Below are 25,860 nucleotides of genomic sequence, written 5' to 3' on the forward strand. Positions count from 1 at the left end.
AGAATAACAGAAAGCAAGAATGAATTGATGAAACGCAAATCTCTGTTAAATAAGGATAGAATATGATTATCATAGGAAGGGATGCTAATAATTTGAAGTCCTGAAACTTTCCCTTGAGTGTTTTACCTGCATGTTTATTTGTCCCGGTTATTCAGTGCTGTAACGATTATCTCCCTGACTTGAAGAAGCATGCAATTGCTCTCGTCCCGCTTGTGTTAATGAACCTGATAGCTCTGCTTAATCGGGAAATGGAAACCTCCCGTTTTGTACAAAAAGCATAAGGCTAACATTAAACTACAGGATGAAATAAGAAAAATATTTTTTAATTTACATATAATGACAATAGTAAGTGTTTCGTTTCCCGTGCGGTTCAAGAACCGCGCTCACGGAATATCTCTGCCTTCCTCCCGATCGTGATGCCCTGGCGGATCAAAGGCAAGATGGGCTGCAGAAAAGCGGAGGCAGGAGATGGGCGGAGGACGAAAAGCGGCGTGTGGGTGGCGAGTGGTCCCTGTTTGTAGGCAGGCAGGGCGGGCAGCGCTCGGTGGCTGCAGTGCCGGGAGGAGGCTGCGGGCGCCGCTGTTGACCGAGAGGAGCGAGAGGAGGATCGGAGCGCTGCCGGCAGCCCCGCCCGCTGCGGCCAGGCTGGATCGCAGCTCGATCGCTGGATTGGTGGGTGGGCAGCCCGGGCGGCGGTGTGCGATCGTCCTGCCGGTGCGGATCCGTGCGGCGGAGAGGCGGCGGAGGCTGGGGCAGGGCCCGGGAGCGGAGAGGCCGGTGGGAAAGGTCAGCAAGCGCTGGGAGCTGAGCAGCAGCGGCAGCGGGAAGCTAAGTTGGCGGAGATGAGCTGGGCGGGGAGGCGCTGGGGCCGGCGGCAGCGAGCTGTGCTCTGGGCCGTCCTGCTGGCGGCGTGGGAGGCGGCGTGGGGGCAGCTGCGCTACTCGGTGCCCGAGGAGCTGCCCAAGGGCTCGTTCGTGGGCGACGTCGCCAAGGACCTGGGGCTGCAGCTGCCGGAGATCCGAGACCGAGGCGTCCACATCCTGGACAGGGGTAGGACGCAGTATTTCGCTTTGCACGGGAAGACGGGACATTTAGTGACGGCGGAGAGGATCGACAGAGAGCAGCTGTGCCGGCTGGTGGAGAAATGCGTGCTGCGCTGTGAACTGATCGTGGAGGGGGAAATGAAGTTTTATGAAATAGAAGTAGAAATCAAGGACATAAATGATAATGCGCCCAGCTTCCGAGAGGCAGAAATAGAGCTCAGAATGAGCGAGACGACAGCAACAGGGTCGCGGTTTCTCCTGCCAGATGCACATGACCCAGATTCGGGCCGGAATTCCCTGCAGAGCTACGAGCTGAGCGGTGACGAGCACTTCTCGCTGGCCGTGCAGGCGGGTCCCGGCGGCGATCAGCGTCCCGAGCTGGTGCTGGCCAAGGCGCTGGACCGGGAGGAGGCGGCGTTTCACAAGCTGGTGCTGAGGGCGATGGACGGCGGCGATCCGGCACGGACGGGCACGGCTCGGATCCGTGTGACCGTGCTGGATGCGAATGACAACGCGCCCGTGTTCATCCAGGCGGAGTACACGGTGCGTGTGCCCGAGGACGTGCCCGTGGGCTCTGTCCTCGTCACCGTCACGGCCACGGACGCCGACGAGGGGCCGAACGGACACGTGAAGTACTCGATTCAGAAAACTACAGAGACAGTCTCGCAGATTTTAAAACTGGACAGCCGCACGGGAGCAATCACCCTGTTGCAGAGCCTGGACTTCGAGGAAGGCAATTCCTACGAATTAGAGATGCAGGCACATGACGGTGGAGGCCTTTTCGGCACTACCAAAGTTGTTGTTACCGTGACAGATGTGAACGACAACGCCCCCGAACTCACCGTGTCCTCGTCGCTGAGCGAGATCTCTGAGGATGCGCCATCGGGGACCGTAGTCGCCCTGCTCCATGTGTATGATCAAGACTCGGGACCGAATGGTGAAGTGCGCTGCTCCCTCGATGGGGACGTCCCATTCCGGCTAGAGAAATCCCGTAAAGATTACTACCGTGTGGTGACAGCGAGAGAGCTGGACCGGGAGCAGGTGTCGGAGTACAACGTGACGGTGCGGGCGGCCGACGGCGGGTCGCCGGCGCTGCAGAGCAGCGCGGTGCTGGCGCTGCGGGTGCTGGACGTGAACGACAACGCGCCGGTGTTCGCGGAGGAGCGCTACAGCGCGCGCGTGTGGGAGAACAACGCGGCGGGCGCGCTGGTGCTGACGGTGCGCGCCACGGACGCGGACTGGGGGCAGAACGCGCGCGTGCGGTACCGGCTGGCGGAGGGGCGGGTGCGGGGCGCGGCGCTGTCGTCGTACGTGTCGGTGCAGGCGGAGACGGGCGCGCTGTACGCGCTGCGCTCCTTGGACTACGAGGAGGTGCGCGAGCTGCGGCTGTGGGTGCGTGCGGAGGACGGCGGCGCGCCGGCGCTGAGCAGCAACGTGTCGGTGGTGCTGGTGATCGTGGACGAGAACGACAACGCGCCGCAGGTGCTGTACCCGCCGCCGCTGTCTCGGGCGGCGGGCTCGGGCGGCGCGTGGTCGGGCGTGGAGCTGGCGCCGCGCTGGTCGGAGCCCGGCGCGCTGGTGGCCAAGGTGGTGGCGGTGGACGCGGACGCGGGGCAGAACGCGTGGCTGTCGTACGAGCTGGCCAAGGCGACGGGGCCGGGGCTGTCCCGCGTGGGGCTGCACAGCGGCGAGGTGCGCACGGCGCGCTCGCCGCTGGCCCGCGACGCGGCGCGCCAGAGCCTGGTGGTGCTGGTGAAGGACCACGGGCGGCCGGCGCTGTCGGCCACGGCCACGCTGAGCGTGCTGCTGGCCGAGAGCGTGGCCGAGCTGCTGGCCGAGCTGGGCAGCGCGGCCGAGGCGGCGGCGGCGGGCGGGCCGGCCGGGAGCCGGACGCGCTGGCTCGCGCTGGCCCTGGCGGGCGTGTCGGGCCTCTTCCTCGCCTTCCTGCTGCTGCTGCTGGCGCTGCGCCTGCGCCGCTGGCGCCGCCAGCACCTGCTGCCGGCCCAGAGCGGCGGCATGCGCGGCGAGCCCGTGTCGCACTTCGTGGGCATCGACGGCGCGTGCGCGCCTTCCTGCAGTCCTACTCGCACGACGTGTCGCTCACGGCCGACTCGCGCAAGAGCCAGCTGCGCCTCTCGGCCGCCAGCTGCTGCGACACCCTCCCGGCGCGGCCTCTGCCCGACGAGCCCGCGCCGCTGCTCGGGGACGAGGACCCTGCCACCGCCCTGCCCGCGGATCCCGCCGCTCCCTCGGTGAGTTGCTCTGGGCACGTTTACTCCGACAGTCGTGCTTCCTCCTGATGCTCCCGTGTCCTTTTCCCCGCCCTGTTCTCTTACTGGCGTAGGAGATTTTGCCTTCCAAGCGAGGTCGAGTTTCCCTCGGTGACGTTCTTATGGCTGGTGCCCGTTGGTGTCGTTCTTTGGACATGGGCTCTGTCGTCAGCCTTGCAGTTAGCGGAGAAGGAAGGAGGGAGAAGGCTGCTGCTGGCAGGCTGTTCGTTAGGTCGTGAGTTTGGGTATTTCTCAGGTTGGAGTTTTCCCCCCCATGTTGCCTGTGCTGTGTAGAATGAGTGTTGCTGTTAGTGTTAGATCTTCTGAAGTGATGTATGTCGTTTTTGAGAAATACAACTTTTTATGAGGCTCATGTGTCTTCCCAACAGCACCTGTGCTGGAATTACCTGAATGTGTCTTGATCAAAATGCTGATGGCTTTGCGTCGAACTTCTCTGCACTTTGTTCTCAGACTTTAGTATTCTGTATGGTACATGGTGGATGTTTGTGGGAAAAGTCTTTGCGGCATCCATGTTTTGATCTTTGTCCCCAAGAGAGAACTGGGCCCGGCAAGAAGTGTTCCTTGGTGATGTCTGTGTGCCTGCTATAAATATGAAGGATCCTCTTAGAAGTTGTGGCTCTTTGAAAAGGCTGTGGGTGTATGTATGTGGAGGAGGAAATGCAGGAGGAAATGGCAGAACTGCTTTGTTTCTTTCTTATTTTTGAAGGTCAAGCTCTGTCAAATGGAACTGGATGAGCCCTGGCTATAAAATGTTTAGCATGCCAAGAGAATTCGGTTGATATAAAGGAGAGATTTAATTTGCAGCAGGAGAGAGAAGGTGGGCATAATTCCCCCTGTGCAGGTATTCACTGAGTCGGTCTCTCTTGGAAGACTGCTCAGCTTTTCCTTTTAGAGCTATGAAGTCTCTTCCCAGCACTTGAGTGAGCAGGCAAATGTCGCTTCCATAGTGCAGAGGTGGAAAGATGGCTGTGTGAAATTGGTGGTGTGAAGAGAAATGGTGTGGGGAACTGGGCCTCCAGTGTCACGTGTTTTGAAGATGTGTGGGTGAAAGAAGCCCATGGATGATAGGAAGGGTTGGAAATTGGAGTTGTGTGAGCTGTGCATGAATGTCTGCTGCAAGCCTGAAGGGAATGTTTTCCTCCATTCCCTGTCCAGTTCCTGTCTCCAGCATGAACCAAGATGGGGTTTTCCCTGTGAATGTAATAGCCTAGAAGATCTGTGTAGCAGGTGGCTGGAGAACCCTGGGAGGTTCTTCCAAAGTATTTGCATCCCATCCTAATTGTGTCACTGAAAAGCTTCACTTTGTGCTTATGGAAGATGCTGTATGGGAAGAGCAAGCAATGTCTTCAGTACCTGTAAATAACGTTATTGATCATCTCCTATGAATTCTATAACCCAGAAGAGTGTTGTGAGCTCTTCAGTCTTGCAGGTGTCAACTTTCTGTCTCACTCTTCTGATGATCTGAAGATGGATCTTTCATGTTTTGAGATGAAAAGAGAGAGACTTTCATAGACAGGTTTCTGGAAAATATCTCTGGTGGAAATGCTTTTTTTGTCCCATGGTTTGGGTGGGAAGTCAAATATTATCCATGGTACGGAGATCCTGTGTGAGCCAGTTTCCTATTGATGGAGTCTATGTAAATTCTGAAGACCTGTGTTAACCATGTGAGCTGTGAAGGGTTATTGGGGAGTGTTGGGGATGTGGTGTGTGAGGAGGTAGTGGAGGAGACATGGCATGTGTTGTGTTGATGCCCAGGGCTATTGCTGGCCTGATGAAAATGAGTCAGGAGGAGTCTCCTGATTTGATCTTGTGTGGTTTGGACTCAAATGGCGCAGTTTGTGTTCCATATTGTGTTGCATCAAGAGTGGTGTTCACCCATGTTGTGAGGAGTGCATGTGCTGCAGAATGGTGATGTTGGCTTTGAGGTGATGCTTGGATGGCTGTGTCTTTGCCAGAGCTGCTGAAAATTGATGGCCTCTGTAACATTTTACTCGTGTTCCAATAATTGGGTGGAACAGCATAACCTTAGTTTTGATGTTTGGGATTTGAGAAGCTGTGCTCATGAATTTTCTTCTAATGATATCTGTATTTAATCTTTGCTTTCATGTTCTGTTTGGGCAGAGAGAAGAAGTCTGTCTATGCAGAGACAGGGCCGGTGCTGGAGTTCAGTGTGATACAGTTCCAAATGAATGAATGAATGGTGTCAAGGTCTGTTTGTCCTTGTAGTTTGATGAGGCCCAGAGCTGTGGTTCCAAGGTTTTTCTTTGTCTTCCTATGCAAGGAAATGAGTGTCTGGTGTCTGTGCAGTGAGCTCCTGTGTGAGGCCTCATGTGCATTAGTTACAATCGAGTTTCCTGTGTTGTGTGGTACAGTTGAGTCAATCTGAAATGTGAGGCCATGATGGATACTCTGCTGGTGTTTTTCCATTCTTGGCTGGCTTGATTAACATCTTTTAGTTGATTTGTTTGGTTTGGGTTGGGTTTGGTTGGGTTGGTTGTTTGCTTATTATTGCTTTTTTTTGTCAAGCAGAAAAGTTGATCCTCATTGTGCCTGGCAATCCTTCAAGCTCTATACCATAAAATTATCCTGTAGGGAGAGTGTCTGTCATCCATACCTTGAAGCTGTGAATGTAATCATAGAATCACAGAAACACTGATTCAGAGAATGGTTTGTGTTGAAATGGAGCATCAAGATTGTCTCCTTCCAACTCCTCTGCCATGGGCAGGGACATCTTCCAGCAGAGCAGCTTCTTCAGAGCCCCACCCAGCTTGACACTGAATATTACATTTAAGGAATACACCTTCACAAACATTCATTTCCCAAAGTTGGTGTTTCCTCTGTATGGAACTGTACATATAGAGCCACAATTCCTGTCTGGAACAATAATTAATTGTGTGTGAAACCTCCATTATCCATCTGTTTCTCTATGCAACATTGTGATCTAGAGTTTCTTCAGAGTTGTAATTACATTTTTATTCAGGCCCTTCTTTGCAAAAAGGCTGCAATTCATTTTCACAGTTCTGGTCAATACTTTGAAAATTGAAGCAGTGGTTTTTCAGCAGAACCTTACTTGTGCGACCCAGGAAAGAACAATGTGTGGGGAATAGGAAGAACAGGTAGCAGAATCAATAAGGGAATCTGCTGAAATTTGTCAGAAGATTCAACTTGAGGAAGAGGCCGAAGAGAAATTGTTTAAAATGCTGGTTTCATATTTGTACAAGGCGAGCACGCCATGCATTAGAAGAAGGTCAGTGAGGTGGGCATTAATTCTTCAAATGAAGCCCCCTATCCTCTGTGCAGTGAAATTCTTTAGGACCACTCTTGCAGCTGGAGACCTTGGGGAATTCCAGGTGCTCTCAGGGATGAATTTTAGGGCCTGAAATAAAGGCCTAGAAGCCTTCACTCTGATCATCTCTGACAGCTTCTTGTCTTCTAATACTTCCTTGTCTTATCTGATTAATGGTTTGGGTTTTCTGTATGTTTTGTTTTGTTCTGTTTTGTGTTATTCTGCCTAAATTTACTCACTATGAAGACCTACTTAAAATTATCAACAGCCCATCTCTTTTCAGCAACCTCTGGTGTGTTAGTATCTCCTCTTGTTCTTTGGGAGTGGAAGGCAGGAGATATGAGAGTGACTTTCTGTTCTGTTACTGTTGGGAGAATTAAAGATAAATATGACTTTATTTGGTGTTGCACCTGTGTGGAACAGAACATGTGATAAGGACAGGGAGGAGATTCCCTGGAAGCCAATGGTTTGATGAGCCATTCTCCATTGGATGACCGCTAATCTTTTAGTTTGGCTGTTTATAATTTTTGTGCTTTGGAATCCTTCAGTTCCTTCTCATACCGGTGGTGAGCAGAGAAATGTCCACTCTTTTTAGCAGGCCCAGTGGTCATATGGCAGCAGACAGGTATTTTTGATTAAGGGAACAGAGGGTTTGATTAGGAGAAAGGTTTACAATGTGGGTTGTGAGAAAATGGAACGCATTGGTCAGAGATCTTTTGGATATGTGTCAGACATTCAATTCTAGCAGGAAATTATGGCAGAGGTCTGGATTAAATGACCTTTAAAATATGTCTAAATGGGAAACTGGAAACATTTTTTTTGTTCTATGAAGGACTCAGCGTTGCTTTGCACTTTTCACTATCAGACATTCAGATATGGAGATGCAGATGAAAAAGCTTTATGAGTCAGAAATAAAAGACTAAATGTTATTTTACAATCTTGGCATACAGGTTGCTTACATTGTTTTAGGCTATATCACATATTGCTATATCTATATCACATATTACTTCATTCCAGGTCATGAAGGGCAGTTCAAGATATGAAGCAATAGTGCAGAAAACCTCTAGAAATATTCCCTGTATTATCGTTTATTGCTGCAACTATAAATGTATCACAATATTATTAAGGGTAGCTGAATTCCGGTATTAAGTGATGAGCCATGAATATTTGGTACTGAGTGTTCATTCAAAGCAATTGTTTTGCGACTGAAAAGAATTACCTAAGATGACATCGTGGATAGAATGGGGTTGTAGTGGAATGGAGCAGGAGCTTGTGTGCTCGGTGTTTGCAGCGGAGGAGCGAGGCCGGAGGCGGTGCAGCCGCTGAGGCCCGGCCCAAGGCGGGCCCCGTTGAGCGCGGCCATCGGGCGGCTGCAGTGGCGTGGCGGCGCCTCCAGGTGCCGCTGTTGGCCGCCGCCTGCCGGCGCTGGAGCCGCCGCCGCCGCCGCAGCGCCCTGCCCCCGCAGGCTGCTCGCTCGGCCGGCGCCGGCCAGAGCGGCAGCGGCAGCGGCAGCAGCAGCGGCGAGAGGCGGCTTTGGTGCGGCTTTGGTGCGGCTTTGGTGCGTCGCTTGTCGGGGAGCAGCGGCGTGGTTGTGGGGCCGAGCGGGACAGGCTTTGGTGCGGCGGCCCGTGCGCTGTGTGGCGAGAGCGGCTGGAAGGGAGGCAGGGCAGCGGCAGGAGGCAGGAACTTGGCGATCGGCGGCGGCGGCGGCGGCGGGCGAGAATGGCGGTGAGGCGACGGCAGAGGCGCGGGCCGGGCGGCGGGCGAGCGCTGCTGGCCGCGGTGCTGCTGTGCGTGTGGTGGCGGGCGGCGGCCGAGCGGCTCCGCTACGCCATCCCCGAGGAGCTGGGCAGAGGCTCGCTCGTGGGGCCGCTGGCGCGGGACCTGGGGCTCAGCGCGGACGAGCTGCCGGCGCGCAAGCTGCGGCTGAGCGAGGAGAAGCAATACTTCATGGTGAATGAGGAGAACGGCAACCTGTACGTGAACGAGAGGCTGGACCGGGAAGAGATGTGCGGCGAGTCGGCGTCCTGCTCTGTCAGCTTCGAGGTGCTGGTGCAGAACCCGCTGAACATTTTCCACATCGAGGTGTCCATCGTGGACGTGAATGACAACTCCCCAGACTTCAACAAGGCAGCTCTGGACCTCGAGATCGATGAATGGACTCCTCCCGGTGCCCGGTTTCTTCTGGAGACGGCACGAGACCCTGACGCAGGAAGTAACTCGTTGCTGACTTACCAACTAATCAGCAACCCATCGTTCAGTTTAGCCTTAAAGGAGAACCCTGGTGGACGGAATCAGCCAGAATTGGTGCTGGAGAGAGCGCTGGACAGAGAGAAGCAGAGTTCCTTTGAATTAGAGCTCATGGCAGTGGATGGTGGAGACCCTGCGAGGTCTGGGACTGTCAAGGTTCGCATCAATGTGACAGACGCCAACGACAACCCGCCCGTATTCAGCAAAAGTCTCTACGAGGCGCGAGTGTCAGAAAATCTTCCAGTGGAGTCCGTGGTGCTGCAAGTACGGGCGACAGATGCGGACTCAGGATCGAACGGGCGAGTGTCCTACTCTTTTAGAAGCGTCCCACACTCCGTCAGGGCGTTGTTCACTATCGACAGTGAGAGTGGGGAAGTTCGGACAGTGGGTCTCCTCGATTTCGAGGAGAGCAATAAATATGTCTTCGGTTTAGAGGCGAGAGATGGCGGCGGACTCACCGACCACTGCGAAGTGCAGATCGACATCACAGACGAGAATGACAACGCGCCCGAGATCACCATTCTATCCCTGTCCAGTCCCGTGCCCGAGGACGCACCGGTCGGCACCGTGGTGGCTTTGCTGAAAGTGAGGGACAGAGACTCCGGCGAGAACGGTCAGGTGTCGTGCGAGCCGTCGGGGACGGCGGCGCTGTCGCTGGTGGCGTCGTCGGGCGGCTCGTACAAGGTGGTGACGGCGAGCGCGCTGGACCGCGAGCAGGCGTCGGAGCAGCGCGTGACGGTGGTGGCCCGGGACCGGGGCAGGCCGTCGCTGTGGAGCAGCAGGGAGCTGGTGCTGGAGGTGTCGGACGTGAACGACAACGCGCCGGTGTTCGAGGAGGCGGCGTACAGCGCGTACGTGGCGGAGAACAACGCGGCGGGCGCGCTGGTGCTGCGCGTGCAGGCGCGGGACGCGGACGCGGGCGCCAACGGGCGCGTGAGCTACTGGCTGGCGGGCGGCAGCGCGGGCGCGGCGGGCGCGGCGCCGCTGGTGTCGGTGGAGGCGCGGAGCGGCGCGCTGTACGCGCAGCGCTCCTTCGACTACGAGCAGTGCCGCGAGTTCGCGGTGGCCGTGCGGGCGCAGGACGGCGGCGCGCCGGCGCGCAGCTCCACGGCCACGGTGCGCGTCTTCGTGCTGGACCGCAACGACAACGCGCCGCGGGTGCTCTGGCCGGCGGCGGCGGCAGGGGCGGCAGGGGCGGCAGCGGGAGAGGCGGCGGCGGGAGGGGCGGCGTCTCCGTTCGAGGTGGTGCCGCGCTCGGCCGAGGCCGGCTACCTGGTGGCCAAGGTGGTGGCGGTGGACGCGGACGCGGGGCGCAACGCGTGGCTGTCGTACGAGCTGGTGCAGGCGTCGGAGCCGGGGCTGTTCCGCGTGGGGCTGCACAGCGGCGGGGTGCGCGCGGGGCGCGCCGTGCCCGAGCGGGACGCGGCCAAGCAGCGTGTGGTGGCCGTGGTGAAGGACCACGGGCAGCCGGCGCTGTCGGCCACGGCCACGCTGCACGTGGGGCTGGCCCAGGGCCTGGAGGGGGCGCTGCCCGAGCTGAGCGAGCGGGCCGCGGGGGCCGAGGCGGAGGCGACGGCGGCGGCGGCCGAGCTGCAGTTCTACCTGGTGCTGGCGCTGGCGCTGCTGTCGGCGCTCTTGGTGCTGAGCGTGGCGCTGGCCGTGGTGGCGCGGCTGCGCCGGGCCGGGCCGCCCGCCGTGCTGCGCTGCCTGGGCGCGCAGCGCTTCTCGCTGGCCGGCGCCGCCTTCCCGGCCGACTTCTGCGAGGGCACCTTGCCCTACTCCTACAACCTGTGCGTGCCGCCGCCGGCCCGCGCCGTGCCCGAGGCCGCTTGGCCGCCGCCGCCGGTGCCGCCGGTGCCGCCGGTGCCCGTCCTGTCGGCGGAGGAGCTTCTGGGCGGCGATTCCTGCGAGAAGCCGAGCCCGAGCAGTAACGTCGTCGTGGGAGAGCCGCCCGCCGATGCTGGTGCACTGCAGGTCTGTAAAGCGTGAGCTTCTTCTGCTTTTAAAACTTTCGGAATCCTCCTCCTTGTTCCCCGGGTATTCTCTGCGTGGTGTCAGTGGGGACTCGTCATCTGGGTCTCGATATAGTGGCGGAAGTTTTTCATCCTTTCCTGCTAGCAGATTCAGCTGACAGTCTTTGATTATGGCTCCCCTTTTGGATCCTGGCAGCGTTTCCTAGTGTTTTTCCATGTTTCCCGGGATCGTGCTTTTGTGGGTTGCACAGTCCTGTGTCCGTGATGGAGTGAATTAAGGAACGGGCAATGCCCCGTTCATGGTAGAGGAGGAAGCACTTGGTTCTTCCTTGGTCACAGGTTCAGCTTCAGCCGCGAGGTTTTGTCTTTAGCACTTGAGCTGTTAATATTAGAATGTGTTGGCTGTATTGAATGCTGGTTGCTATTCTGTTTAATGAGAATTTCTCATTCTGCCTGATGCAGTCGTGGAAAAACGAGAAAAGCACTGACAGCGGGTCTTGGAACTTTCATCCTTCCTGATTGCTTTGTTTAGTAAAGATGTGCTTGGAACTCATGTAGAGCTTTACACAAACCCGTTCGTTAAATTTTGCTTTTCCCGTGTTTGACTTAGAGAGGAAACGAATGTGGAAAGTTCCACATTCGTGAATGATGTGAAAGTGAATAAAGAGATTGTCACCCATTTCTAGGAGGAATGCAGTAGTGGGACTGAATGGCTTTCTTTTTCTGTGTATTGAATAATTTGTGTTTCAGAGATTTTGATTTTTCTATGCTCTTTTCACAAAGGTGTTGTGGGGTTTCAGTAGAACTCGAGGATATCGGGAATACCAAATTTCTGGAATGCTGTTTCCTAGGGTAGACATCTGTGATAGGGAGGAATCACAAATCAGGGAGATCGGCCAGAGAACAGTTTGGGTACTTGAATCAAGGCTATTTGCATATTTATTCGTGGTCAGTTTCAAGAGCACAATATTCCTGTTGTTCTATTGTTCTATAATTCCTTACTTGAAAGCATATGATACCAACCTCATTAAGATATAATTATACGGATAGTTTCCTGACGGACTTTAATGCTTACACACTGATTTCAGAAAATAGGAAACCAGGATTGTCTTGGTGAAATACAAATCTGTATAAACAGAGGAAACACTAGGTTTATCATAGGAAGGGATATCAAATATGTGAAGTCCTTATACTTTCCTTGTAATAAAATGTGCCAAATGTGCCAGTGAGGAGATGGCCACAAGTACAAGCTACCAGTTGAATGGTGGAGAAGGAAAAGAGGTAAGAGGAGCTCTGTGTGTGAGGCTAGAGGAGAACTCGGTCGTTGCCTTGTTTGTCCCATGTCATAGATACCCCATGTTTATTTGTCCCTCTTATTCAATGCTGTAAGAGTGAGCTCCCTGATTTCAAGAGGAATGCAATTGCTCTCGTCCCGCTTGTGTAAATGAACCTGACAGCTGTGATTTTTCGGGATGCGGTATCCTCCCGTTTTCTCTTGGAGATCCAGTGTTTGAAGATGCTGTTGAACAAAAAGGATAAGACTAACAATAAGCTAGAGGGTAAAATACGAAAAATGTGTTTGAATTTACATACAATGACATTAGAAAGTGCTTCGTTTCCCGTGTGGTTAAAGAACCGTGCTCACGGAATATCTCTGCCTTCCTCCCGATCGTGATGCCCTGGAGGATCAACGGCGAGATGGGCTGCAGAAAAGCGGAGGCAGGAGATGGGCGCGGGACGGAAAGCGGCGTGTGGGTGGCGAGTGGTCCCTGTTTGTAGGCAGGCAGGGCGGGCAGCGCTCGGTGGCTGCAGTGCCGGGAGGAGGCTGCGGGCGCCGCTGTTGACCGAGAGGAGCGAGAGGAGGATCGGAGCGCTGCCGGCAGCCCCGCCCGCTGCGGCCGGGCTGGATCGCAGCTCGATCGCTGGATTGGTGGGTGGGCAGCCCGGGCGGCGGTGTGCGATCGTTCTGCCGGTGCGGATCCGTGCGGCGGAAAGGCGGCGGAGGCTGGGGCAGGGCCCGGGAGCGGAGAGGCCGGTGGGAAAGGTCAGCAAGCGCTGGGAGCTGAGCAGCAGCGGCAGCGGGAAGCTAAGTTGGCGGAGATGAGCTGGGCGGGGAGGCGCTGGGGCCGGCGGCAGCGAGCTGTGCTCTGGGCCGTCCTGCTGGCGGCGTGGGAGGCGGCGTGGGGGCAGCTGCGCTACTCGGTGCCCGAGGAGCTGCCCAAGGGCTCGTTCGTGGGCGACGTCGCCAAGGACCTGGGGCTGCAGCTGCCGGAGATCCGAGACCGCGGCGTTCGCATTATAGAAAGAGGTCGGACGCAGTATTTCACTGTGCACGGGAAGACGGGACATTTAGTGACGGCGGAGAGGATCGACAGAGAGCAGCTGTGCGAGCGTGTGCAGCAATGCGTGCTGCGCTGTGAGCTGATCGTGGAGGGGGAAATGAAGGTTTATGGAATAGAGGTAGAAATCACTGACATTAATGATAATGCGCCCAGCTTCCAAGAGGCAGAAATAGAGCTCAGAATGAGCGAGACGACAGCCCCGGGGTCGCGGTTTCCCCTGCCAGACGCACATGACCCGGACTCGGGCCGGAATTCCCTGCAGAGCTACGAGCTGAGCGGTGACGAGCACTTCTCGCTGGCCGTGCAGGCGGGTCCCGGCGGCGATCAGCGTCCCGAGCTGGTGCTGGCCAAGGCGCTGGACCGGGAGGAGGCGGCGTTTCACGAGCTGGTGCTGAGGGCGATGGACGGCGGCGATCCGGCACGGACGGGCACGGCTCGGATCCGTGTGACCGTGCTGGACGCGAACGACAACGCGCCCGTGTTCATCCAGGCGGAGTACATGGTGCGTGTGCCCGAGGACGTTCCCGTGGGCTCTGTCCTTGTCACCGTCACGGCCGTGGATGCTGACGAGGGGCTGTACGGATACGTGAAATACTCATTGAAGAAAATAACCGAAAAAGTCACGAAGGTATTCCATCTGGACATCAACACAGGAGCCATCAAGCTATTGCGTAGCCTGGACTACGAGGAAGGCGACTCCTACGAATTGGGGGTGCAGGCACATGATGGCGGAGGCCTTTTCGACACGGCAAAACTTACGATAATTGTAACAGACGTCAACGATAACGCACCCGAACTCACCGTGTCGTCGGCGCTGAGTGAGATCTCTGAAGATGCGCCATCGGGGACCGTGGTGGCTCTGCTGCACGTGCAGGACCGGGACTCGGGAGCCAACGGCGAGGTACACTGCACGCTTGACAGCGGCGTCCCGTTCCGGCTGGAGAAATCCCGTAAAGATTACTACCGTGTGGTGACAGCGAGAGAGCTAGACCGGGAGCAGGTGTCGGAGTACAACGTGACGGTGCGGGCGGCCGACGGCGGGTCGCCGGCGCTGCAGAGCAGCGCGGTGCTGGCGCTGCGGGTGCTGGACGTGAACGACAACGCGCCGGTGTTCGCGGAGGAGCGCTACAGCGCGCGCGTGTGGGAGAACAACGCGGCGGGCGCGCTGGTGCTGACGGTGCGCGCCACGGACGCGGACTGGGGGCAGAACGCGCGCGTGCGGTACCGGCTGGCGGAGGGGCGGGTGCGGGGCGCGGCGCTGTCGTCGTACGTGTCGGTGCAGGCGGAGACGGGCGCGCTGTACGCGCTGCGCTCCTTGGACTACGAGGAGGTGCGCGAGCTGCGGCTGTGGGTGCGTGCGGAGGACGGCGGCGCGCCGGCGCTGAGCAGCAACGTGTCGGTGGTGCTGGTGATCGTGGACGAGAACGACAACGCGCCGCAGGTGCTGTACCCGCCGCCGCTGTCTCGGGCGGCGGGCTCGGGCGGCGCGTGGTCGGGCGTGGAGCTGGCGCCGCGCTGGTCGGAGCCCGGCGCGCTGGTGGCCAAGGTGGTGGCGGTGGACGCGGACGCGGGGCAGAACGCGTGGCTGTCGTACGAGCTGGCCAAGGCGACGGAGCCGGGGCTGTTCCGCGTGGGGCTGCACAGCGGCGAGGTGCGCACGGCGCGCTCGCCGCTGGCCCGCGACGCGGCGCGCCAGAGCCTGGTGGTGCTGGTGAAGGACCACGGGCGGCCGGCGCTGTCGGCCACGGCCACGCTGAGCGTGCTGCTGGCCGAGAGCGTGGCCGAGCTGCTGGCCGAGCTGGGCAGCGCGGCCGAGGCGGCGGCGCCGGGCGAGCCGGCCGGCAGCCTGACGCGCTGGCTCGTGCTGGCCGTGGCCGCCGTGTCGTGCCTCTTCCTCGCCTTCCTGCTGCTGCTGCTGGCGCTGCGCCTGCGCCGCTGGCGCCGCCAGCACCTGCTGCCGGCCCAGAGCGGCGCCTTGCGCGGCGTGCCCGTGTCGCACTTCGTGGGCATCGACGGCGTGCGCGCCTTCCTGCAGTCCTACTCGCACGACGTGTCGCTCACGGCCGACTCGCGCAAGAGCCAGCTGCGCTTCTCGGCCGCCAGCTGCTGCGACACCCTCCCGGCGCGGCCTCTGCCCGACGAGCCCGCGCCGCTGCTCGGGGACGAGGACCCTGCCACCGCCCTGCCCGCGGATCCCGCCGCTCCCTCGGTGAGTTGCTCTGGGCACGTTTACTCCGACAGTCGTGCTTCCTCCTGATGCTCCCGTGTCCTTTCCCCGCCCTGTTCTCTGCCTTGCGTAGGAGATTCTGCTTCCAAGCGAGGTCGAGTTTCCCTCGGTGACATTCTTTTGGCTGGTGCCCGTTGGTGTCGTTCTTTGGACGTGGGGTCTGTCGTCAGCCTTGCAGTTAGCAGAGAAGGAAGGAGGGAGAAGGCTGCTGCTGGCAGGCTGTTCGTTAGGTCGTGAGTTTGGGTATTTTTCAGGTTGGAGGTGTTTTCCCCCTATGTTCCCTGTGCTGTGAAGAATGAGTGTTGCTGTTAGTGTTAGATCTTCTGAAGGGATGTATGGCGTTATGCGGAAATACAAATTTTTATGAGTCTCATGTGTCTTCCCAACAGCACCAGTGCTTCAATATGCTGAATGTGTCCTGATCAAAATGCTGATGGCTTTGGGTGTGACTTCTCTAAACATGGTTCTCAGCTTTTGTCTTTTTCCATGATCCATAATGGAGGTCAGCAGGAAAAGTCTTTTTGTCATTCATGCTTTGATCTTTGTCCCCATCCGGGCATTTGGCCGGGCAAGAAGTGTTTCTTGATGATGTCTGTGTGCCTGTTATGAAGATGAAGGGTCCTTTTAGAAGCTGTGCCTCTTTGAAAAGGCTGTGGGTGTGTTTGTATGTGGAGGAGGAAATGCAGGTGGAAATGGCAGAACTGCTTTGTTTTTTCTTGATTTTGAAGGTCGAGCTCTGTCAAATGGAGCTGGATGAGCCCTGGCTATAAAATATTTAGCATGGCAAGAGAATTGGCTGGATGGGAAGGGAGAGTTTTAATTTACAGCAGGAGATAGAAGGTGGGCATAATTCCCGCTGTGCAGATCTTCACTGAGTCCGTCTCTCTTGGAAGACTGCTCGGCTTTTCCTGTTAGAGCTATGAAGTCTCTTCCCAGCACTTGAGTGAGCAGGCAAATGTCGCTTCCATAGTGCAGAGGTGGAAAGATGGCTGTGTGAAATTGGTGGTGTGAAGAGAAATGGTGTGGGGAACTGGGCCTCCAGTGTCACGTGTTTTGAAGATGTGTGGGTGGAAGAAGCCCATGGATGATGGGAAGGGTTGGAAATTGGAGTTCTGTGAGCTGCGCATGAACATCTGCTGCAAGCCTGAAGGGAATGTTTTCCTCCATTCCCTGTCCAGTTCCTGTCTCCAGCATGAACCAAGATGGGGTTTTCCCTGTGAATGTCATTGTCTAGAAGATCTGTGTAGCAGGTGGATGGAGAACCCTGGGAGGTTCTTCCAAAGTATTTGCATCCCATCCTAATTGTGTCACTGAAAAGATTCACTTTGTGCTTATGGAAGATGCCATATGGGAAGAGCAAGCAATGTCTTCAGTGCCTGTAAATAACGTTATTGATCATCTCCTGAGAGTTCTATAACCCAGAAGAGTGTTGTGAGCTCTTCAGTCCTGCAGGTGTCAACTTTCTGTCTCACTCTTCTGATGATCTGAAGATGGATCTTTCATGTTTTGAGATGAAAAGAGAGAGTCACAGTCTGTTTTCTGCAATATGTCTCTGTAAGAAATGCTTTTTTTGTCCCATGGTTTGGGTGGGAAGTCAAATATTATCCATGGTAAGGAGATCCTCTGTGAGCCAGTTTCCTTTTGGTGGAGTCTGTGTAAATTCTGAAGATCTGTGATTAGCATGTGAGCTGTGAAGTGTTAGGGGGGAGTGTTGGGGATGTGGTGTGTGAGGAGGTAGTGGAGGAGACATGGCATGTGTTGTGTTGATGCCCAGGGCTATTGCTGGTCTGATGAAAATGAGTCAGGAGGAGTCTCATGATTTGATCTTGTATGGTTTTGGCTCAAATGGCACAGTTTGTGTTCCATATTCTGTTGCATCAAGAGTGGTGGTCACCCATGTTGTGAGGAGTGCATGTGCTGCAGAATGGTGATGTTGGCTTTGAGGTGATCCTTGGATGGCTGGGTCTTTGCCAGAGCTGCTGAAAATTGATTGCCTCTGTAACATTTTACTCTTGTTCCCGTAATTGGAAGGATCAGCATAACCTTAGTTTTGATGCTTGGGATTTGAGAAACTGTGCACACAATTTTCTTTGAATGATGTCTGTATTCAATCTTTGCTTTCATGTTATGTTTGGAGAGATAGAAGTCTGTCTATGCAGAGACATGGCTGGTGCTGGGGTTCACTGTGATATAGTTCCAAATGAATGAATGGATGGTGTCAAGGTCTGTTTATTGTAGTAGTTAGATGAGGCTGAGACCTGTGGTTCCAAGCTTTTTCTTTGTCTTCCTATGCAAGGAAATGAGTGTCTGGTGTGTGTGTAGTGAGCTCCTGTGTGAAGCCTCATGTGCATTAGTTACAATTGAGTTTCCTGTGTTGTGTATGTGTTACAGTTGAGACAATCTGAAATGTGAGGCCCTGATGGCTACTCTGCTGGTGTTTTTCCATTCTTGGCTTAATTGATTAACGTTTTTGGATGATTGGTTTGGTTTGGGTTGAGTTTGTTGGTTTGGTTGTTTGCTTGTTATTGCTTTTTTTTTGTTATGGAGTAAAATTTATTCTCCTTGCGCCACCCAATCCTTCAAGCTCTAGACCATAAAATTATCCTGTAGGGAGAGTGTCTGTCATCCATACCTTGAAGCTGTGAATGTAATCATAAAATCACAGAAATACAGAGTGGTAGAATGGTTTGTGTTGAAAAGGAGCATCAAGATCATCTCCTTCCAACTCCTCTGCCATGGGCAGGGACATCTTCCAGCAGAGCATCTTCTTCAGAGCTCCACCCAGCCTGACCTTGGACATTTCGGTTAAGAAATACAACTTCATAAATATTCATTTCCCCAAGATTTTACTTGAGAAAGAGGCCAAAGAGAAGCAGTTTATAATGCTGGTTTGGTATTTGTGCAAGGTGAGCAGGCCATGCATTAGAAGAAAGTTGCACATGTGAGGACAAATTCTTCAACTGAAGCCCCCTATCGTCTGTGCAGTGAAATTCTTTAGGGCCACGCAGCTTGAGACCTTGGGAAATTCCAGGTGCTCTCAGGGACCAATTTTTGGGCCTGAAATAAATGCCTTAATGACTTCACTGTGATCATCTCAGGCAGCTCTTTGTCTTCTAATACTTCCTTGCCTTATCTGATAAATGGTTTGGGGTTTTCTCTATGGCTTGTTTTGTTTTGTGTTGCCTTGTTTTACCTAAATTTTCTCCATATGTAGACCTATTTAAAATTCTCAACAACCCATCTCTTTTTAGCAGCCTCTGGCGTGTTGGTAGCCCTTTGTCTTGTTCATTGATAGTGGAAGGCAAAAGATATGAGAATGAATTTGTGTTCTGGTACTGTTGGGAGTAATAAATGAAAATATTATTTTAGTTGTTTTAATACGCCTTTAATCTCTGTGGAACAGAACATGGGATAAGGACAGGGATGAGATTCCCTGGAAGCCAATGGTTTGATGAGCCATTCTCCATTGGATGACCGCTAATCTTTTAGTGTGGTTGTTTATCATTTGTGTGCTTTGGAATCCTTCAGTTCCTTCTCATACCGGTGGTGAGCAGAGAAATGTCCCTCCCTTCTGGCTGTGGCTGTAGTGCATTATCATCTCCTGATAAATGTGCCCAGGGAGGAGATGGCCACAAGCAAAAGCTTCCAGTTGCATGGTGGAGAAGCAAAAGAAGAGAGGGGAGCTGTGAGTGTGAGGCCAGAGAAGAAGTGGGTCATTGCCTTGCTTGTCCCATGTGTCGTGGTTTTAAACCAATAACTAAGAAAATTACTTATTTCTTGCTGTGAGATATGGATTAGAACAAGAGCAAAACAGGCATAAAACTTAAAAGGGAAAAAAAAGAAAGTTTATTGACAAACTACAATAAGAACACCAGAATAAACTTCCAGAAAAACCTTTTCATCCCCTGTCTACCCACTATTCCCTTGTTCACATGACAAAAGAGACAAAACCTTTGGAACTTTGATGGTTAAAACAGTCCCAATTCTTGCTACAGTCTTTTCACCAGTCTTTATAGAGAAACAGAAGTTTCTTCCTGTTAATTTATGGAGTTTCTCACAAGAAAAACTATTTTTCTTATAGTTTTCCATTGCTCTAATGTTAGCTGCCCAGAGCTGCTGTTATTAGAGCCCACTCCTCCCATTTTCACATCACTCTCAAGTGTGTATGGGCCATGAGTCTAGGGATGGGATTTTTAAGGATAAGTTATTCAAAGGCAAAAAGTCTTCTTCATCTGTTTCTGTGAGCATCACTAGAAAACAGTTTTCTCATTGCCTCTCAAGGCTTCAAATCTTCCAGCATTTCACTGTACCATAATTACTCTACTTTTTACTCAAAATTTACACTTTGAACACTCTATTCCTCCCTATATACTGTCATGAATTAAAGGAGTGTTTTCAAGACCTTATTGTCCATTTCCATAGTTTTAACAGAAAGATATTTCAGCTTAATTAAAGCATCTTCTTAATTCTCTACCTTTTCTTAAGCTTCTTTTCTTTCCTGTCACTAGTAGTTTATAAAGTCTCTTTTCATGTTGATCACTCTCTTTTCTCTGTCTGGATAAAAAGATTAATCCGCAAGTCTCATCTGGGAAATGAAAGAGTTAAAATCTTGCCCAGGCTGTTGTAGGTAGTTCTGTGGCCTCGGCCGGTGCAGGAGCTGGAGCCGTTTGCGATGGAAAGTTCCTCATGGCTGCTCTGGAGAGTGCAGTCGCCGCGCCCAGCCCGCTGCAGGCCCAGAGCCCCTCTCCTTCTTCACTCAGCAGTCTCCAGTGAATCCAGCCACAGCAAAAGACCTGCAGCCGAGCCAGAGATCGGCTCGGCCCGGCCCGGCCTGAGCCCGGAGAAAACCCCCTCCACAGGGCCCGCATCCCCCGGCCGGGAGACGCTGGGCCCAGCCCAGTCCCCGCCCGGCCGCATGGCCTGGGCAGGGAACGGGAGGCCTGAAGCTCTGCCACCCTTCCCAGCCAGGAAACAAAGAGAACCAAGAGAGCTCTGGTTTTACACTTTAAGGTAGGGTTCACAAGTTGATCCCACTTTTCAATGGCCTAAACTGCTGTCAATTCTCAGCAATGACCGATAATTGGTCAGGAGAAAAGACGCCAGGCAGATCCCAGCAACTTAAACTTTCTTAAAGGTAAAGTAACTCCATGACACCATGTCATGGATCCCCCAAGGCTGTGCCTGATGGAGTAGGGTGTGCTTTGAGTTGCTTGTGTAGAGCAAGGGAGGCCTACAAAGTGTTCTTGCCTCTGTTAATTTCTATGTGTTTGTAACTCTTGCATTGCTTGTTGTCATGAGCTGAAGCTCAGCGTGTCTGATCTTCTGTGGAAGGTCTCCTGTGTCCCAATTGTCCGAGTGCAGGTGCAGTTCCCTCACACACCTGAGATGTTTAGAGGTGTAAAGAGGAAGGGTTTCCTAAGCACATGTGTGCTCAGCCAGGAACACTTTGTCTGTAGTGTAATGATGCAGAATCCTCTCTGCTGCAGTCATCCAAGTCCAGAGTGGCCACCCAGGCCAGCCAAGATTTTCTGGGACAGAGCAGGGGCCAGTGGGAGAACGTGTGCAGTGTTCCCCACATCATCACGCAGAGGAACTTGCTGGGCAGTGATCTGGAGGCTGTTAAATGGCTGAGGAACAGGCTGGAGAGTCATGGCTGAAGAGTTATAGACAGTGGCTCAATGTGCAGGTAGAAAGCAGTAAGTGGTGCTGTCCCTCAAGTTTCCTTAGTGGGGCCAGTCCTGCTCAGTGGCTTCATGGACAATGGGATTGAGTGAACCTTCAGAAAATTTTCAGCTGACAGCAACTGGAGTTGATTGACGAGAGGGCAGAGATGCCAGCAAGGGACAGGCTGGAGAAGTGGCGCCATGCAAACATCCTGAAGTTGAAGAGGGCCAAGTGGCGGGTCCTGCACGTGGGTTAGGGCAATCCCCAGTTTACACAGAGAGTAGGTGAGAGGGAAGAGGTGTGCAGAGAAGTCCTTTGGGTTCTTGGTGGGTGATAAGATGGGACATGAGGTGCCAGTGGGCACCTGCTGCTGCAATGGTGTCCTGCTCTGCATGACAAGTACTCTGCCCAGCAGCAGGTCAGAGCAGGTCCTTCCCCCACTCCCAAATCTTTTTGTGAGACTGTAGAGTGCATGGAGATGTTTGGCCAATATCCCAAGTGGCCATGGTGGAATGTCCAGAAGAATGATGGAAGTGGTCTGAGGGTTGCAAGATGTGAGCTGTGCAGAAGGACTGAAGGAGTTTAGGTGTTGTATCATGGAGAAAAGATCCCTGTGTGTAGACTTTTGGCAGTGTTCTTTTGGGGTTTATTGCTGTTCCAATTACAAATGAGGTCATAGGAAATATTGGCAGAGTTGTTTTTACCAGGGCCATTGTTCATAGGGCAACAGAGAAGTGTTTTTTAGTAAGAGAAGGGAGGTTTTGAATAGGATAAATATTTCCTGTTTGGGTGGTGAGAAACTGGAACATACAACCCAGAGAAGTTTTGGATATGTCTCCCACTTTCAAGACAAGGAGAAGGTGTTCCTGCTCATGGCAGAGGTGTCCGTTCATTGACCTTGAAAGAAGTTTTATGTAGGAAACTGAAAACAATGATTAGCTCTATGAAGGACTCAGAATTGCTTTGCACTTTCCATTGTCAAGTGCTCGGATATGAAGATGTAGATGAAACAATCTTAATGAGTCAGAAAGAACTAAAAATATTATTCTGGTATCTTTGCATAGAAATGGCTTTCAGTGCTTTAGGTTGATCAATACCTCTGACTAATTCATCCCAGGTAATGAAGGACAAACCAGGGTATGTGACAAATTGCAAAAATCTCTTGAAGTCCTCCCTATAATATAATTTATTGCTGTTGTAGGTGCATTATGATTTTATGAACAGTGGCTGAATTCCATTCTTTACTGCTCTTCCATGGGTATTTGGTAGTGAGCATTCAATCAAAACAAATGTTTTGCGACTCAAAAGAATGGCCTACGATCACATCTCGGATAGAACGGGCTTGGAGTGGAAACAACTTGAATGAGTCAGAAAGAAAAAGAAAATATTTTTCTGCTATCTTTGCAAAGAAATTGCTTACGTTGCTTTAGGCTGATTTATATCACATGTTAATTCATCCCAGGCATTGAAGGACATTTCAAGATATGGGACAAATTGCAAAAAAGCTCTTGTCGTCTTCCTTATTATATCGTTTATTGCAGCTGTAGGTGCATTATGATTTTATTAACAGCCGCTGAATTCCATTCTTTACTGTAATGCAATGAATATTAGGTAGTGAGTGTTCAATCAAAACAATTGTTTTGCGACTGAAAAGAATGGCCTAAGATCACATCGTGGATAGAATGGGGTTGTAGTGGAATGGAGCAGGAGCTTGTGTGCTCGGTGTTTGCAGCGGAGGAGCGAGGCCGGAGGCGGTGCAGCCGCTGAGGCCCGGCCCAAGGCGGGCCCCGTTGAGCGCGGCCATCGGGCGGCTGCAGTGGCGTGGCGGCGCCTCCCGGTGCCGCTGTTGCCCGCCGCCTGCGGGCGCTGGAGCCGCCGCCGCCGCCGCCGCCGCAGCGTCCTGCCCCCGCAGGCTGCTCGCTCGGCCGGCGCCGGCCAGAACGGCAGCGGCAGCGGCAGCAGCAGCGGCGAGAGGCGGCTTTGGTGCGGCTTTGGTGCGGCGAGAGGCGACGAGAGGTGGCGGGACCGGCGAGAGGCGACCTTGGTGCGGCGGCTGGCGGGGAGCAGCGGGGTGCCTTTTGGGCCGAGCGGGACAGGCTTTGGTGCGGCGGCCCGTGCGCTGTGAGGCGAGAGCGGCTGGAAGGGAGGCAGGGCAGCGGCAGGAGGCAGGAGCTTGGCGATCGGCGGCGGCGGGCGAGAATGGCGGTGAGGCGGCGGCAGAGGCGCGGGCCGGGCGGCGGGCGAGCGCTGCTGGCCGCGGTGCTGCTGTGCGTGTGGTGGCGGGCGGCGGCCGAGCGGCTCCGCTACGCCATCCCCGAGGAGCTGGGCAGAGGCTCGCTCGTGGGGCCGCTGGCGCGGGACCTGGGGCTCAGCGCGGACGAGCTGCCGGCGCGCAAGCTGCGGCTGAGCGAGGAGAAGCAATACTTCACGGTGAATGAGGAGAACGGCAACCTGTACGTGAACGAGAGGCTGGACCGGGAGGAGATGTGCGGCGAGTCGGCTTCCTGCTCTGTCAGCTTTGACGCGGTCGTGCACAACCCTCTGAACGTTTTCCGCGTCGAAGTTGATATCGAGGACATGAATGACAACGCACCGCGATTTCTGCGAAACAAATTTCTGCTGGAGATCAACGAGTTGACTTCTCCCGGTGCCCGGTTTTACTTGGGCATGGCAGAGGATCCGGACGTGGGCAGTAACTCGCTGCAGCGCTACGAACTGGAGGCCAACAGGTACTTCACAGTGGAGGTGAAAGACAGCCAAGACGGCAGCAAATCCGCGGAGCTGGTGCTTCGCCACTCACTTGACAGGGAGAGCGAGCCCAGCCTGCGTCTGCTGTTGACAGCGCTGGATGGCGGAGACCCGCCCCGGACTGGCACCGCCCAGCTCTGGATCAACGTCACCGATGCAAATGACAACCCTCCCGTGTTCGCGCAGGATCGGTACCGGCTCAGCCTGCGAGAGGACACTCCTCCGGGATTCGCGGTGCTGAACGTCTCTGCCTCCGATGCTGACGACGGCACAAATGCCCACATCACCTACGGCTTCGGGAAAATGCCGGCCAAGGTACTTCAGAAATTCACGGTGGATGCCGAGAGAGGGACGATCACGCTGCAGGAGGCTTTGGACTTCGAGGACACGCGCGCATTCAGTTTGGCCGTGGAGGCGACGGACGGCGGCGGTTTGGTGGCGCACTGCAAGGTGGAGGTGGAGGTGCTGGATGTGAATGACAATCCTCCGGAGATCACCGTTCTATCCCTGTCCAGTCCCGTGCCCGAGGACGCACCGGTCGGCACCGTGGTTGCCCTGCTGAAAGTGCGGGACAGAGACTCCGGGGAGAACGGTCAGGTGTCGTGCGAGCTGTCGGGGGAGGCGGCGCTGTCGTTGGTGGCGTCGTCGGGCGGCTCGTACAAGGTGGTGACGGCGAGCGAGTTGGATCGCGAGCAGGCGTCGGAGCAGCGCGTGACGGTGGTGGCCCGGGACCGGGGCAGGCCGTCGCTGTGGAGCAGCAGGGAGCTGGTGCTGGAGGTGTCGGACGTGAACGACAACGCGCCGGTGTTCGAGGAGGCGGCGTACAGCGCGTACGTGGCGGAGAACAACGCGGCGGGCGCGCTGGTGCTGCGCGTGCAGGCGCGGGACGCGGACGCGGGCGCCAACGGGCGCGTGAGCTACTGGCTGGCGGGCGGCAGCGCGGGCGCGGCGGGCGCGGCGCCGCTGGTGTCGGTGGAGGCGCGGAGCGGCGCGCTGTACGCGCAGCGCTCCTTCGACTACGAGCAGTGCCGCGAGTTCGCGGTGGCCGTGCGGGCGCAGGACGGCGGCGCGCCGGCGCGCGGCTCCACGGCCGCGGTGCGCGCCCGCGTGCTGGTCCGCAGCGACTACGCGCCGCGGGTGCTCTGGCCGGCGGCGGCGGCAGGGGCAGCAGGGGCGGCAGCGGGAGAGGCGGCGGCGGGAGGGGCGGCGCCTCCGTTCGAGGTGGTCCCGCGCTCGGCCGAGGCCGGCTACCTGGTGGCCAAGGTGGTGGCGGTGGACGCGGACGCGGGGCGCAACGCGTGGCTGTCGTACGAGCTGGTGCAGGCGTCGGGGCCGGGGCTGGTCCGCCGGGGGCTGGACAGCGGCGAGGTGCGCCCGGCGCGCGCCGTGTCCGAGCGGGACGCGGCCAAGCAGCGTGGGGGGGCCGTGGTGAAGGACCACGGGCGGCCGGCTCTGTCGGCCACGGCCACGCTGCACGTGGTGCTGGCCGAGAGCTTGCAGGAGGCACTGCCGGAGCTGAGCGAGCGGCCGGCGGGCGCCGAGGCGGAGGCGACGGCGGCGGCGGGCGCGCTGCAGTTCTACCTGGTGCTGGCGCTGGCGCTGCTGTCGGCGCTCTTGGTGCTGAGCGTGGCGCTGGCCGTGGTGGCGCGGCTGCGCCGGGCCGGGCCGCCCGCCGTGCTGCGCTGCCTGGGCGCGCAGCGCTTCTCGCTGGCCGGCGCCGCCTTCCCGGCCGACTTCTGCGAGGGCACCTTGCCCTACTCCTACAACCTGTGCGTGCCGCCGCCGGCCCGCGCCGTGCCCGAGGCCGCTTGGCCGCCGCCGCCGCCTCCGGTGCCGCCGGTGCCCGTCCTGTCGGCGGAGGAGCTTCTGGGCGGCGATTCCTGCGAGAAGCCGAGCCCGAGCAGTAACGTCGTCGTGGGAGAGCCGCCCGCCGATGCTGGTGCACTGCAGGTCTGTAAAGCGTCAGCTCCTTCTGCTTTTAAAAGCTTCGGAAACATGGTTCATGTTTTCCGGGTATTCTCTGAGTGGTGACTGAG

The 25,860-nt window shown here is 55.6% G+C and overlaps 1 protein-coding gene and 3 pseudogenes across 1 annotated transcript; all 4 read left to right on the forward strand.

The window, feature by feature from the left end:
* Positions 1 to 516: 516 nt before the first annotated feature.
* LOC102109029 (protocadherin gamma-A12-like) lies at positions 517 to 3,343 on the forward strand. The gene is made up of 2 exons (XM_088063768.1): positions 517 to 3,074; positions 3,122 to 3,343. Exons 1-2 carry the CDS (start codon positions 843 to 845, stop codon positions 3,341 to 3,343), a joined length of 2,454 nt encoding a protein of 817 aa, XP_087919894.1. The 5' UTR covers positions 517 to 842.
* A 4,999-nt stretch (positions 3,344 to 8,342) lies between these two features.
* Positions 8,343 to 10,859, forward strand: LOC102109215 (protocadherin gamma-B5 pseudogene; annotated as a pseudogene).
* A 1,987-nt stretch (positions 10,860 to 12,846) lies between these two features.
* On the forward strand, positions 12,847 to 23,201 carry LOC102109391 (protocadherin gamma-A10 pseudogene; annotated as a pseudogene).
* Positions 23,202 to 23,275: 74 nt separating this feature from the next.
* On the forward strand, positions 23,276 to 25,855 carry LOC148182981 (protocadherin gamma-B5 pseudogene; annotated as a pseudogene).
* Positions 25,856 to 25,860: the final 5 nt, after the last annotated feature.

The sequence above is a fragment of the Pseudopodoces humilis genome, chromosome 17 (assembly GCF_049639895.1).
Source record: "Pseudopodoces humilis isolate 2021_Gansu_Grassland_sample_001 chromosome 17, ASM4963989v1, whole genome shotgun sequence".
NCBI classification, from domain to species: Eukaryota; Metazoa; Chordata; class Aves; order Passeriformes; family Paridae; genus Pseudopodoces; species Pseudopodoces humilis.